At 37.8% G+C, this 15,344-nt stretch overlaps 1 protein-coding gene across 3 annotated transcripts in view; it reads left to right on the plus strand.

The window, feature by feature from the left end:
- NFXL1 (nuclear transcription factor, X-box binding like 1) overlaps positions 1–15,344 on the plus strand; it is an 80,538-nt gene that overhangs the window by 12,005 nt on the left and 53,189 nt on the right. For all 3 annotated transcript variants that reach the window (XM_053578117.1, XM_053578116.1, XM_053578115.1), the window contains exons 6-10: positions 1,996–2,174; positions 2,438–2,599; positions 2,704–2,804; positions 3,761–3,875; positions 5,654–5,778. In XM_053578117.1, coding sequence (XP_053434092.1) covers positions 1,996–2,174; positions 2,438–2,599; positions 2,704–2,804; positions 3,761–3,875; positions 5,654–5,778 — 682 coding nt within the window. The remainder of the gene's footprint in view (positions 1–1,995; positions 2,175–2,437; positions 2,600–2,703; positions 2,805–3,760; positions 3,876–5,653; positions 5,779–15,344) is intronic.

The following is a 15,344-nucleotide window of genomic DNA, read 5'->3' on the forward strand; positions in this document are numbered from 1 at the left end:
TAAAAGAATAACGAGCTGGGTGGCGCCTGTGGCTCAGTGAGTAGGGCGTCAGACCCGTAATACTGAAAGTGGTGGGTTCAAACCCAGCCCCGCCAAACCGCAACAACAACAAAAAATAGCTGGGCATTGTGGCGGGCACCTGTAGTCCCAGCTTCTTGGGAGGCTGACGCAAGAGAATCGTCTAAGCCCAAGAGCTGGAGGTTGCTGTGAGCTGTTACGCCATGGCAATATCGACGGTGATAAAGTGAGAGACTCTGTCTCTTAAAAAAAAAAAAAAAAAAGAATAACGAACTGTTACTTTTCTCCTAAATCTAAAAGGAACAAATATTCAACCAGCTGTGCAGTATCTTTGCATTCCATAGTTTATATTTTTTTAAAAAGAAAATAAATGACGTTTGGGGTTCCTTCTTATTGGGATGGAGCTAGAACTTGATGAAAATGTTAATTGTTTTAAATTAGTTATTTTATGAAAGTAAAAATTTTTAAATGCGTATTTCTACTAAAATGTTGCTTATGAACAAGACCTTGTTGGCATCTCTTCATTTTAAATAAAACTCATGCATTTGCACATATTGCCCTCTCTGGGAAAGTTCAGTGGGTGCTGATGGGCAGTGTCAAGGTGTCGTGAGTTGCCTATTAGCCATTCATATCTAAGCTAATTAAAAATACTTGTCCCACTCAACACTAAGTTAGAGAAACGGTAGACATTTTTCCTTTAGTAAAGGAAAATTTAACTCTTCCAACAAAATGCCAATTATTTATTTCAGATGAGATGTATTTTGTTTTTGCCTTTTAATTACAAAAACAAATAATCTTTTGGTTATTTGGAATATTTATGTGTTATTTGGAAACAACATGTTCTTGTGACAATGAAAATACAGAAGGTATTAAAAAATGTATACACATTTTAAGAAAGAAACTATTAAAATTATAATCCTCAGTACTTATCAGTAACAGAAGATGAATACAAGTCACGTTTGGGCACCCCTTGTAGTTGCAGAAGTCAAATGTGTCTTGAGTATTATAGTTTTAATACAGTTTTTTTTTTTAAATTTAAAATGTGTATACCACTTTTTGGGACTCTCTGTGTACTGTGTATGCTTTAAAAGGAATTCAGGGGATGACATGAAAGTGTTTTCTAGCATAGTGAGCTCCTTTATGAGGAGGTGGGGTTAGAGCATCTTCTGAGAATGAAATGACGTATGATGATGTACAAGTAAATTTTTGGTAGAGTGGAAGGTTAGCACTTCGACTATCAAAACTTACTCATTTTAAGTTGTACGTTAAAACTCTTTCTGCTTTAGCAGAGAATATGAAACAGTATTTGAACTTTTATTTAGGCATATTTCAATTGTATCTATTTTGTATTAGATGCTGAAAATTATGAAATTATTTCCTTTCAAGTTTTCTTTAATTCTGGATTTTAGTCATGTTTCTTGTTGTGTTGTCTACCTGTAACCTGACTTCTCTCTTCTGTTGGAGGTTGCTAATTTATTTATTTTTAAACCATATAGCCAAACTTTAAAAGACATTGAACTTTATAAAAATCAGGACAAATACCTCAAGAATAAATTTCAAGTGGCTAGTGGAAAGCTCATGTTGCCTTCTTTTTATAGCTGTATTCTAGATATGTGTTGCAATTAGTCGTATGTAGCTATTTAAATTTTTGAAAATTATAAAAAATTCTTTCATAGTGTGAGCATTAACCAACCACATTTCAGGCGCTGACTAGCCTTAGTGGCTAATGGCTACTGTATTGGACAGTACAGGTACAAAACAATTCCATCATCTCAGGATTGTACATAGTTGTTCTAGTTGGTTGAAGTAGGTTTTAATAAGGTAATTCTTTTTTACTCATGTAAAGATCCAGCAGAAAATTCCTTCACATGAAGCTACTTGAATAGAATATGCTGTTACTAAGTGTATTTATATTCTTGGCTCTTGTTTTGCTTTTAAAGGTGAAATTAACTTTAATAATTTTATTCTTCCTTATAGTCCGAAATGTAGGTTTGAATACAAACGGTCTGAAACACCTAGTAGGTACTATTGCTACTGTGGGAAGGTAGAAGACCCACCTTTGGATCCGTGGCTCGTGCCTCATTCATGTGGCCAAGTGTGTGAGAGAGAGTTTAAACCTCCTTGTGGCCATAAGTGTTTACTTCTCTGTCATCCAGGTGAGTTCTGTTGTATATTACATTTTTAATTGTTTGGGATGGGTTATTTCTTCGTTTGTTAAGGCAAAAAAACCAACCAACCAAACAAACAAAAAAACTGTGAAAGTTGTATTTAGAAGTTAAGTTTGTTATGAAAAAATATTGAAAAGGGATTGCCTTTTAAAGTATCACTAAAAAAGGCTCTGGAAATTACTGAGAGGTATAGAAATTGAAAGTTTCAGTTTTTGACTTCAAATTTTTTTTTCCCTTTCATTGGATTCTAGGGCCCTGCCCTCCTTGTCCAAAGACGGTCACAACTACCTGTTACTGTAAGAAAGCAAAACCTATCCCTCGTAGGTGCAGTGCCAAGGAATGGTCCTGCCAGCTGCCATGTGGACGGAAGTTGCTTTGTGGACAACATAAGTGTGAAAATCCTTGTCATGCAGGTAAAAGCCTTAGCTGTTAGATGTTCTGATTTTCTAAGTAAAAGTCAAAGCAATCTCTATTGCTTTTATAATGTTTCTGCGCTAATTGATCATTCTGGTTTTAGGAAGTTGTCAGCCCTGTCCAAGAGTTAGTAGACAAAAGTGTGTCTGTGGCAAAAAAGTAGCTGAAAGAAGCTGTTCAAGTCCCCTGTGGCACTGTGATCAAGTAGGTAGATGTGCATTTGGGGGTTGCGTATAAAAGAGCATGCAAGGTGTGAACACCTGTAAAGCAGAAATGCTAATTAGGTTTCATTAGCTAGAAGGTGAGGAAGAATAGCAATTCACATGAATTATATCATGTTTTAGGAAACTACTTTTTAATATAATTACATTTAATTATTGAAGGAAGTTTTCTTTTTTATTTTTTCTTTTGAGACAGAGTCTCACTTTGTCACCCTTGGTAGAATGCTGTGGCGTCACAGCTCACAGCAATCTCCAAATCTTGGGCTTAAGCGATTCTTTCGCCTTAGCCTCCCAGGTAGCTGGGACTACAGGTGCCCGCCACAATGCCTGGCTATATTTTGTTGCAATTCTCATTGCTGTTTTAGCTGGCTGGGGCCAGGTTCCAACCTGCCATCCTCGGTATATGGGGCCTGCGCCCTACTCACTGAAGCACAGGTGCTGCCCTGAAGGAAGTTTTTTTTTCAAAGTAATGGCTATTGAATTTTGAATTCAGAACATTTGTGCCTTTTCTCACCAGCACTTTTCCTTTTCCTCTTTTTTATTCTCTTTCAACCAATACTCCCATTTTGAGTTAGGCCAATTGAGTAAGTAAGATTGATTTTTCATTAGGTTGCTTGTCCTAGAACTGGTATGGTTATAATGCTAATTGGAAATCTTTTGTGGATGGCCACATGAAACTCTGTGTAATTTTTTTCTTGTATTATATTTTTTAAAATACACTCTGGTGCATAGGAATTCTGTGTGTGTACATACATATGCATGTGTGTGTGTACATGTGTGTATATCTGCATATGCATGTACATACGTATGACACCTACGTAAGATAGAGTGTAATCCGAGGGACATAAGTTTATTTGTGAATGAGAAATGAATGTCTTGTATAAAGTCTTTTTTGTTGACTTTTAAATCCTTCACTAATACTTGCTGCATTTATTTTAGGTATGTGGGAGAACTCTGCCCTGTGGTAATCATACATGTGAGCAAGTTTGCCATGTTGGTGCTTGTGGAGAATGTCCTCGATCTGGGAAAAGGTTCTGTCCATGTCAGAAATCAAGTAAGAATTTTTTTTTTTTCTTTTTTTGAGACAGAGTCTTAAGCTGTCCCTGTGGGTAGAGCGCTGTGGCATCATAGTTCACAGCAACCTTCAACTCTTGGGGCTTTAAAGATTCTCTTGCCTCAGCCTCCCAAGTAGCTGGGACTATAGGTGCTCGCCACAATGCCTGGCTATTTTTTGGTTGTAGTTGTTGTTGTTTGGCAGGCCTGGGCTGGATTTAAACCCACCAGCTCTAGTGTATGTTGCTGGCGCCCTAGCCACTTAAGTTATGGGCACCGAGCCAAGAATGTTTTTTGTTTTTTTCCCCAAAGAAATGAGCTATTAAGCTGTGAAAGAAGGCATCCTCCAGGGAATTTAAATGTGTTTTATTAAATGAAAGAAGCCAGTCTGAAAAGGCTGCATACTGTATATAGAACTTCAACTATAGACATTCTGGAAAAGTCAGAACTGTGGAGATAGTAAAAAGATCAGTGTTTTCCTGGGGTTTGGGGAGAGGGACAACTGAATAGGCAAAACATGGAAGATTTTTTAGGGCAGTGGAACTCCACCGTGTGGCACTATGATATGGACATGTTATTTCGCACTTGTCCAAACCCATAAAATGTACGATACCAAGAGTGCACCCTAATATAAACTATAGTGTTTGGCTGACTATGATGTGTCAGTATAAGTTCATCATTTGTAACAAATGTACCACTCTGATGGGTGTTACTGATAAGGAGGGCGGCTGTTGTGTTAATAGGTTATGGGTGAATTTATTTTTGGCTGCTTTTAGATAAAGGCATAGTAGGATTGCAGTTTAAGTTGCTTCCTTGAGTCTCCACAAATACCTGCATCGTATGTATAAGATTATTTCTAATAGTTGCCACAATGTACTTATATTAAATCTGCGTTTTAAGGTATTTTAAACTCTACATCTTTATTTTCTTACTGTGAGGTGGTTAAGAGCAGATTTTTGAGTAAGACTGTGTGTTAGGAAAATTCTTCATAAAGGTTTACGTAGTCTTACTCATTTCTTTAGATGACTATTTCACAGCCCATGAAGATGTGTGTGTCGAGGATGGTAACTTGTCATGTCTTAAATTTCTTTTTCTCTTTTGTAATTACAAATTTCTTTTGTAATTTTTTTGAGACAGAGTCTTGTTTTGTCAGATTTCTTTTTCTCTTTTGTAATTACAAATTTCTTTTGTAATTTTTTTGAGACAGAGTCTTGTTTTGTCACCCAGGTTGGAGTTTAGTGGCACAGTCACAGCTTACGGCAACCTGGGGTCAGGAGATCCTTCTGCCTCAGCCTCCTATGTATCTGGAACTATAGACACACGCCCCCAGGCCTGGCTAACTTTTCCGGTTTTTATAGAGACAGAGGCCTCACTATGGTGCACAGGCTGGTTTTAAACTCCTGGCTTCAGGTGATCCTGCTGCTTCAGCCTCCCAAACTGCTGGGATCATAGGCATGCATCCCATGCTTTTCTTTTTTTTTTTTTTTATTTTTTTTATTTTTGGCCAGGGCTGGGCTTGAACCCGCCACCTCCGGCATATGGGACCAGCACCCTACCCGTTGAGCCACAGGCGCCACCCGCATCCCGTGCTTTTCTTTTTGAAAGGCATAATAAACTTCCAGATGTTAGGGGTTATTTTCATTAAAGTTAATTTTTTCTAATTGTCTTGATGCAAAAATTTATTGTCTGAAAGGCTTTAGGGAGTCTAAAGAACATGGTATTTTGGTAGTGCTTAATATTGTATCCTGTTATTAACCATGACCTTTTGTATGTTTTTAGGGTTTTCTTTGCCTTGTACAGAAGATGTACCAACTTGTGGGGACAGTTGTGACAAAGTACTTGAATGCGGAATCCATAGATGTTCACAGCGTTGTCACCGAGGTCCTTGTGAAACATGTAGACAAGTTAGTTATCTTCTGTAATAGTTACTTTTATGCTACCTATCATATCAAATGAGATTATGCTGTGATTTTTTCTCTTACTTTCATATATGTCTACAGCTCTATCTGTATGAGTTTAGTGACCATATTTATGGTAAGAAGCAAAATACAGGCATACGATGTTGCTTCATTGTACTTTATAGATACTGCTTTTTTTTTTTTTTTTTTTAACTGAAAGTTTGTGGCAACCCTGCGTCAAGGAAGCCTTTCAGTGCCATTTTTCCAAGAGCATGTGCTCACTTCTTCTTTGTCACATTTTGGTAAATCTCGCAATATTTCAGACTTTTAAATTATTATTATACCTTTTATGGTAGTTTGTGATCAGTAATCTGGAGGTTATCATTGTAATGTTTTGGGATGCCATAAACCATATAAGACAGTGAAGTTAATCCATAAATGTTTTTGTGCTGACTGCTCCACAGACCAGCCCCCGTCCTATCTCTCTCCTTGTCCTCGGGCCTGCCTATTCCTTGAGACACAGCAATATTAAAATTAGGCCAGTTGATAACCCCATATCACCCTCTTAAGCATTCAGGTGAAAGAGAGAGTCACACATCCCACTTTAAATCAAAAGCTAGAAATGAGTGAGACCCCACCTCCACTAAAAATAGAAAAACTAGCCAGGTGTTGTTGGGCACCTATAGTCCCAGCTACTTGAGAGGCTGAGGCAGGAGGTTCTCTTGAGCCCAGGTTTGAGATTGCTGTGAGCTGCAGTGCCACCATGGCACTCTACATAGTACCCAGTATGACAGAGTGAGACTCTTGTCACCCAAAAAAAAAAAAAAAAGTTAGAAATGATTAAGCTTAATGAGGAAGGCATGTCAAAGGCTGAGATATAAGACAAAAGCTAAGCCTCTTGCACTAAATGGCAAAGTTGAAGTTGAATACAAATGAAAAATTTTTGAAGGAAATTAAAAATGCTGTTGCAGCAAACACAGGAATGATAAGAAAGCAAAACAGTCTTACTGCTCATGAAACAAGATTGTTTGAATGGTCTGGATGAAATATCAAAGCAGCCCCAGCATCCCCTTAAGCCAAAGCCTAATCCAGAGCAAGACTCTCACTCTCTTCAATTCTGTGAAGCCTGAGAAAGGTTAGGGAGCTACAGAAGAAAAGTTTGAAGCCAAAGGTTCAAACTTAGGGAAAGAAAATGTCTCGATAATAGAAGTGTAAGGTGAAGCAGCAGGTGCTGATGTAGAAATTGCAGCAAGTTATCCAGAAGGTCTAGCTAAGGTAATGGGTGAAAGTAGCTACATTAAATAACAGACTTTCAACATAGACAAAACAGCCTTTCTTTTTATTTTTGTTTATCTATTTTTTTTTTATTATTAAATCATAGCCGTGTACATTAACGCGATCATGGGGCACCATACACTGGTTTTATAGATCGTCTGAAACATTTTCATCACACGGGTTAACATAGCCTTCCTAGCATTTTCTTAGTTATTATGTTAAGACATTCATATTCTACATTTACTAAGTTTCACATGTACCCTTGCAAGATGAACCGTAGGTGTAATCCCACCAATCACCCTCCCTCCGCCCATCCTCCTCCCTCCCTTCCCTCCCTCTCCCCCTTCCCCATATTCTTAGGTTATAACTGGGTTATAGCTTTCATATGAAAGCCATAAATTAGTTTCATAGTAGGGCTGAGTACATTGGATACTTTTCCTTCCATTCTTGAAATACTTTACTAAGAAGAGTATGTTCCAGCTCCATCCATGTAAACATAAAGAGGTAAATTCTCCCATCTTTCTTTAAGGCTGCATAATATTCCATGGTGTACATATACCACAATTCATTAATCCATTCATGGATCGATGGGCACTTGGGCTTTTTCTATGACTTAGCAATTATGAATTGGGCTGCAATAAACATTCTGGTACAAATACTTTTGTTATAATGGGATTCTTGGTCTTCTGGGTATATACCTAGTAGAAGAATTGTAGGATTGAATGGCAGATCTATTTTTAGATCTCTAAGTATTCTCCAAACATCTTTCAAAAAGGAATGTATTAATTTACATTCCCATCAGCAGTGTAGAAGTGTTTTCTTTTCTCCACATCCACGCCAACATCTCTGGCCTTAGGATTTTGTGATTTGGACTAATCTTACTGGAGTTAGATGGTATCTCAAAGTATTTTTAATTTGCATTTCTCTGATGATTAAAGCTGATGAGTATTTTTTCATATGTCTGTAGGCCGTGCACCTCTCTTCTTCAGAGAAGTTTCTCTTCAAGTCCCTTGCCCAGCCTGCGATGGGATCACTTGTTCTTTTCTTGCTTAAACATTTGAGTTCTCTGTGGATTCTGGTTATTAAACCTTTGTCAGAGACATAACCTGCAAGTATCTTCTCCCATTCTGAGGGCTGTCTGCTTGCTTTACTTACTGTGTTCTTGGCTGTGCAGAAGCTGTTTAGTTTGATCAGGTCCCAGTAGTGTATTTTTGAAGCTGCTTCAATTGCCCAGGGGGTCCTCCTCATAAAATACTCGCCTGGATTGATTTCTTCAAGGGTTTTCCCTGCACTTTCTTCTAGTATTTTTATAGTTTCATGTCTTAAGTTTAAATCTTTAATCCAGTGAGAGTCTATCTTAGTTAATGGTGAAAGGTGTGGATCCAGTTTCAGTCTTCTTTAGGTAGCCAGCCAGTTCACCCAGCACCATTTGTTAAATAGGGAATCTTCCCCACTGAATGTTTTTAATTGGCTTGTCAAACATCAAATAGTGGTAAGTAGCTGGATTCATCTCTTGGTTCTCTATTCTGTTGCAGACATCTTCTTCTCTGTTTTTATGCCAGTACCATGCAGATTTGATCGCTGTCGATTTATAGTATAGTCTCAGGTCGGGTAGCATGATTCCACCTACTTTGTTTTTATTTCTGAGTAATGTTTTGGCTATTCAAGGTATTTTCTGATTCCATATAAAACGAAGTATTATTTTTTCAAGATCTTTAAAATATGACAGTGGAGCTTTAATAGGGATTGCATTAAAATTGTATATTGCTTTGGGTAGTATGGACATTTTAACAATGTTGATTCTTCCCAGCCATGAGCCTGGTATGTTTTTCCATTTGTTAACATTTTCAGCTATTTCTTTTCTTAGAGTTTCATAGTTCTCTTTATATCTTTCATGTCCTTTGTTAGATAAACTCCCAAATATTTCATCTTTTTTGGCACTACTGTGAATGGAATAGAGTCCTGAACTTTTTTTTCAGCTTGACTATTGTTGGTATATATAAAGTCTACCAATTTATGAATGTTGATTTTGTAACCTGAGATGCTGCTGTATTCCTTGATCACTTCTAAGAGTTTTGTAGTAGAATCCCTGGTGTTTTCCAGATATACGATGATATCATCTGTGAAGAGCGAAAGTTTGATCTCTTCTGACCCTATATGGATAGCCTTGATAGCCTTTTCTACCCTAATTGTGGTGGCTAAAACTTCCATTACAATGTTAAAGAGCAGTGGAGACAATGGGCAGCCTTGTCTGGTTCCTGATCTGAGTTGAAATGTTTTGAGTTTAACTCCATTCAATATGATATTGGCTCTGGCTTTGCTGTAGATGACCTCTCTCAGTTGAAGAAATGTCCCTTCTATACCAATTTTCTTAAGTGTTCTGATCATGAAGGGATGCTGTATATTATCAAAAGCTTCTTTGCATCAATTGAGAGAATCATACGGTCTTTGTTTTTAATTTGTTTATGTGCTGAATTATACTTACAGATTTACGTATATTGAATCGCCTTGAGACGCTGGGATAAAACCAACTTTGTCATGATGTATAATTTGTTTGATGTGTTGCTGGATTCTGTTTGTTAGGATCTTGTTGAATATTTTTGCATCTATATTCATTTAGTGATATTGGTCTATAATTTTCTTGTTGGGTCTTTTTCTGGTTTGGGGATCAGGGTGATGTTTCCTTCACAGAACGTATTGGGTAGAGTTCCTTCTTTTTCTACATTTTGGAACAGGTTGAGTAATATAGGTACTAGTTCCTCTTTAAAGGTTTGGTAGAATTCTGACGTGAAGCCATCTGGTCCCGGGCTTTTCTTTTTAGGGAGATTTTATATGGTTGATGCTATTTCAGAACTTGATATTGGCCTGTTCAACATTTCCACTTGATTCTGGCTAAGTCTTGGAAGGTGACGTGCTTCCAAGTATTGGTCATTTTCCTTCAGATTTTCGTATTTCTGAGAATAAAGTTTCTTGTAATATTCATTAAGGACTTTTTGGATTTCTGGGGAGTCTGTTGTTATTTCGTCTTTGTCGTTTGTGATTGATAAGATTAGAGATTTTACTCTTTATGTCCTGGTTAGGTTATCTAAAGGTTTATTTTATTGACCTTTTCAAAAAACCAACTTTTTGATTTATTGATCTGTTGTATAATTCTTTTGTTTTCAATTTCATTTAATTTTTCTCTATTTTTGGTTATTTCTTTGCTTCTCCTGGGTTTGGGGTTGGAATGTTCTTCCTTTTCCAGTTGCGTGAGATGTCCCATTAAGTTGTTAACGTCCTCTCTTTCCGTTCTCTTGAGGAAGGCTTGCAGTGCTATAAATTTCCCTCTTAGGACTGCCTATGCCATATCTCAGAGGTTCTGATAACTCATGTCTTCATTGTCGTTTTGTTCCAAAAATTTGGCAATTTCCTCTTTTTTTTTTTTATTGTTGGGGATTCATTGAGGGTACGATAAGCCAGGTTACACTGATTGCAATTGTTAGATAAAGTCCTCTTGCAATCATGTCTTGTCCCCATAAAGTGTGACACACACCAAGGCCCCACCCCCTCCATCCGTCCCTCTTTCTGCTTTATCCATTTTGAATCAATTTTTGTGAGTGGGGAAAGGTGTGGGTCCAGTTTCAGTCTTTTACATGTAGACATCCAGTTCTCCCAACACCATTTATTGAATGGGGAGTCTTTCCTCCAAGGTATGTTCTTGTTTGGTTTATTGAAGATTAGGTGGTTGTAAGATGTTAGTTTCATGTCTTGGTTTTCAATTTGATTCCAAGTGTCTATGTCTCTGTTTTAGCAATTTCCTTCTTTTTTTTTTTTGTAGAGACAGAGTCTCACTTTATGGCCCTTGGTAGAGTGCCGTGGCCTCACACAACTCACAGCAACCTCCAAATCCTGGGCTTAAGCGATTCTCTTGCCTCAGCCTCCCGAGTAGCTGGGACTACAGGTGCCTGCCACAATGCCCGGCTATTTTTTTTGGTTGCAGTTTGGCCGGGGCTGGGTTTGAACCCGTCACCCTCCGTATATGGGGCCGGTGCCTTACTGACTGAGCCACAGGCACTGCCCAGCAGTTTCCTTCTTAATCTCATCTATGACCCAGCTATCATTCATCATAAGGTTATTTAACTTCCATGTTTTTTTATGAGTATGCAGATTCCTGTTGTTACTGAGTTCAACTTTTATTTCATAGTGGAATAAAGATGCAAGGCATAATTTCTATTCCCTTAAATTTACTGAGGTTAGACTTGTGACCTAAGATGTGATCGACTTTGGAGTATGTTCCATGGGCTGATGAGAAGTATGTGTATTCAGTTTTGTTGGGATGAAATGTTCTCTAGATGTCTGCTAAATCCAAATGTTGAATGGTTAGGTTTAAATCTAAGATTTCTTTGCTCAGCTTCTTGTTGGAGGATTGATCCAACACTGCCAAAGAAGTGTTGACATTTCCAACTATTATGGAGCTGGAGGAAATCAAGTTGCTCATGTCTGTTAGAGTTTCTCTTATAAATTGAGGCGCATTCTGGTTAGGTGCATAAATATTAATAATTGACATCTCATTATATTGAGTATTACCTTTAACAAATATGAAGTGACCATTCTTATCCTTCCTTACTTTTGGTTTAAAGCCTATTGTGTCTGCAAATAGAATTTCAACACCTGCTTTTTTCTGTTTACAATTTGCCTGAAATATGGACGACCATCCTTTCACCCTGATCTATATTTATCTTTTAATGTAAGATGTGACTCTTGTATGCAGCAAATATCTGGCCTGAGTTTTTGTATCCAGTCAGCTAACCTGTGCCTCTTTAGAGGACAGTTTAAGCCATTACATTAATGGAGAATATTGATAAGTCTGGTAAAATTTTGGATATCAAGTTTTTCAAAAGTCCAGTGGACATTTTTAATCCTTTCACCATTGTGGAAGTTGGAGTTTGATGAAAAGTTTCTGAGTGAGTTTACATTTGTGGTAGAGGATTGGGCTGGTCATACGGAGGATAGGTCTGAGAATATCCTGAAGAGCTGGTTTGGTTATGGCAAATTTCTTCAATATATCAATGTCATTAAAGTATTTAATTTCTCCATCATAAATGAAACTCAGTTTAGCTGGATACAGGATCCAGGGTTGAAAGTTATTTTGTTTTAGGAGATTAAAAGTTGATGACTACCCTCTTCTGGCTTGAAAGGTTTCAACAGAGAGATCTGCAGACATTCTAATATTCGTCTCTTTGTAGGTTATGGATTTCTTACATGTGGCTGCTTTCAGAATTTTCTTCTTCATATTAACTTTAGTGAAGTTAATTATTATATGCCTGGGGGATGTCTTATTAGGATTGAGTCGTGCAGGGGTTCTGAAACTGTCTGCTATCTGAATTTCAGAATATCTTGGCATGTCTGGAAAATTCTCTTTTATAATTTCATGGAGATGGGCCTCTGTGCCTTGCGAGGCCACTTCATCACTTTTAGGGATTCCAATGAGTCAGATATTAGCCTTCTTTGAATTATCCCAGAGCTCTCTGAGAGAATGATCCATTTTTGCTCTCCATTTCTCTTCCTCTTTGAGAGTTTGGGAGCGTTCAGTAGCTTTGTCTTCAGTGTCAGAAATCCTTTCTTGTGCTTGCTCCACTCTGTTACTGAGGGATTCTACTGTATTTTTCATATCTTTGAGGGTTGCAAGTTCTTGCTTTAGTGCGTCAAAATCTTTGGTGGTTTTGTCTTTAAATTCTTGAGACAACTTTTGAATTTCTCCTCGAATTTCTAATTCTGACTTTTGAATTGCTCCTTGAATTTCTAATTCCAAATTTTCCTCCATTCTATTAATCTTGTTCGCAATCCAAATTCTGAATTCGATTTCTGACATCTTGGCCAGCTGGTTACAAATGGGATCTTCAGTTACATCTGCCATATCTTTCCTTGGAGGGGTTGTTCTATTTTGGTTATTCATGTTACCAGAGTTTTTCTGCTGATTCTTCCCCATGATTATTTTACACCATTTGACTTTTCCCCTTGAGTTTTTTGAAGAGCCCTACAGTTCTATGGCCTGAGAAACTGGGGACCTGTTTGGTGTGGTGGGGCTAAGTGGTTCTGTCTTGTTTTCAGCTGGTCTCAGTCTGATCCTAGTGAAACAGTTACTCTGGGTTGAAGTCTCAGCTTTCATTTGTATTCTTGGGGTCACAGCTTGCCTCAGCAGACTTGATGTACGTTCTTCAATCTTCTTTCTTGGTGCAGCTCTAATCCACCAGATTACTTGCTAAATTTCTATCTTTTAACTCTCCTTCTGGACGAGTCAGCTGGCTGTGGAAAGCTGGCTTCAGTCAGCCATCTTGTCTCCGCACCCCCCAAACAGCCTTTCTATTGAAAGATGATGCCATCCAGGACCTTCATAGCTAGAGAGCCGAAGTCTATGCCTGGCTCCAAAGCTTCAAAGGACAGGCTGACTTTCTTGATATGGGTTAATGCAGCTGGTGACTTTAAATAGGAGCCAGTGTTTATTTACTATTTTGAAAATCCCAGGGCTCTTAAGAAACATGCTAAACCTATTCTTCTTGTGGTCTGTAAATGGCAAAACACTGCCTGGGTGGCAGCAAGTCTGTTTATAGTATGGTTTCCTGAATATTTTTAGCCCACTGCTAAAATAAAAGATAGACCTGCTGCTTAGAACAAAAGATTCCTTTCAAAATATTATCACTCACTAACAACGTACTTCCCTAAGAGCTCTGATGGAGATGTACAGGAGATTAATGGTATTTTCATGCTTATTAACACAACTCCCTTTCAGAACCCATGGATCAAGGAGTAACTTTAAATTTCAAGACTTATTACTTAAATATATTATAAAAGGCCTTAGTTGCCATAGATAATTATTATGAGTTTGGCAAAGTAAATGGAAAACTTTCTGGAAAGGATTTGCCGTTTTAGATACCATTCAGAACATTGATTGTTTGTGGGAGTAAATCAAAATATCAATATCAGCAGTGGTTGGAAAGAAGGTGGTTCCAAACCTCCTGTGTAACTTTGAGGGGTTCGGGAGTTTAGAGGAGGTAGTCATTGTAGATGTGGTAGAGTGGCAGAGAACTAGAATTAGAATGCAGCCTGAAGACTCAATTGCTGTAATTGGGTAATAAAACTCAAATGGATAAAAAATTGACTTTTATGGATGAGCAAAAAGGTGGTTTCTTGAGATAAAATTTATTTCTGGTGAAGATCCTGTAAACATTAAAATGACAAGAAAGGATTAGGATTTAGAATGTTATTTATAGTTATTTGATAAAGGAACAGCAGTTTGAGAGGGTTGAGAATCTTGACTCCAATTTGGCAAGAAATTCTACTGTGGGGAAAATCCCATCAGTATCACATGGTATATAGAAATCTTTCATGAAAGTTGGTCAGTCGATGTGGCATACTTTAACCATTGTCTTATTGTAAGAGATTTCTGCCATTGTCTATTGTAAGAGAGTTCTACAGCCATCCCAATTTTGAACAACCACTAACCACCCTGATCAGTCAGCAGCTATGAATATGGAGGCAAGACTCTCCAGCAGTAGAAAGATTGTGGCTGGCTGGAGGTTCAGGTGATTGCTAGCAGTTTTTAGCAATAAATTTTTTAAAATTAAGGCAGGTATCTTTTTTTTGTTTTTGTTTTTTTTTTTTTCTTTTTTTTTTGGAGGCAGAGTCTCAAGCTGTCACCCGGGATAGAGTGCCGTGATACCACAGCTCACAGCAACCTCCAACTCTTGGGCTTAAGTGATTCTCTTGCCTCAGCCTCCCAAGTAACTGAGACTACAGGTGCCCGCCACAAGGCCTGGCTATTTTTTGGTTGTAATTGTCATTGTTGTATGGCAGGCCTGGGCTGGATTCGAACCCGCCAGCTCTGGTATGTGGCTGGCACCTTAGCTGCTTGAGCTACAGGCAGCCGAGCCAAGGTATGTACCTTTTTTAAAAACAATATAGTGTAAACATGAATTTCGTGTGCATTGGGAAACAAAAAAATGAGCCAAGGTATGTACCTTTTTTAAAAACAATATAGTGTAAACATGAATTTCGTGTGCATTGGGAAACAAACAAAAAAATGTGTGATTTGCTTTATTGTGATATTTATTTTATTGCAGTGGTCTGGAACTGAACCATCATTATCTCTGTGGTATGCCTATATGCCAGTAATCAAATCTAAAAGTTACATATTTTTTTACTTGGTGAAAGTTCAAATGTTCTTATTTTTATAGCGTAGTGTAGGAATGTTCCTAGAAGACTATTCAGGGCAGTGATGCATTAGGCCTGGCAATGTTGGGAAAGAAACAAATGCCTGG

Source organism: Nycticebus coucang, chromosome 23 (genome assembly GCF_027406575.1).
Source record: "Nycticebus coucang isolate mNycCou1 chromosome 23, mNycCou1.pri, whole genome shotgun sequence".
In the NCBI taxonomy this organism is placed as follows: Eukaryota; Metazoa; Chordata; class Mammalia; order Primates; family Lorisidae; genus Nycticebus; species Nycticebus coucang.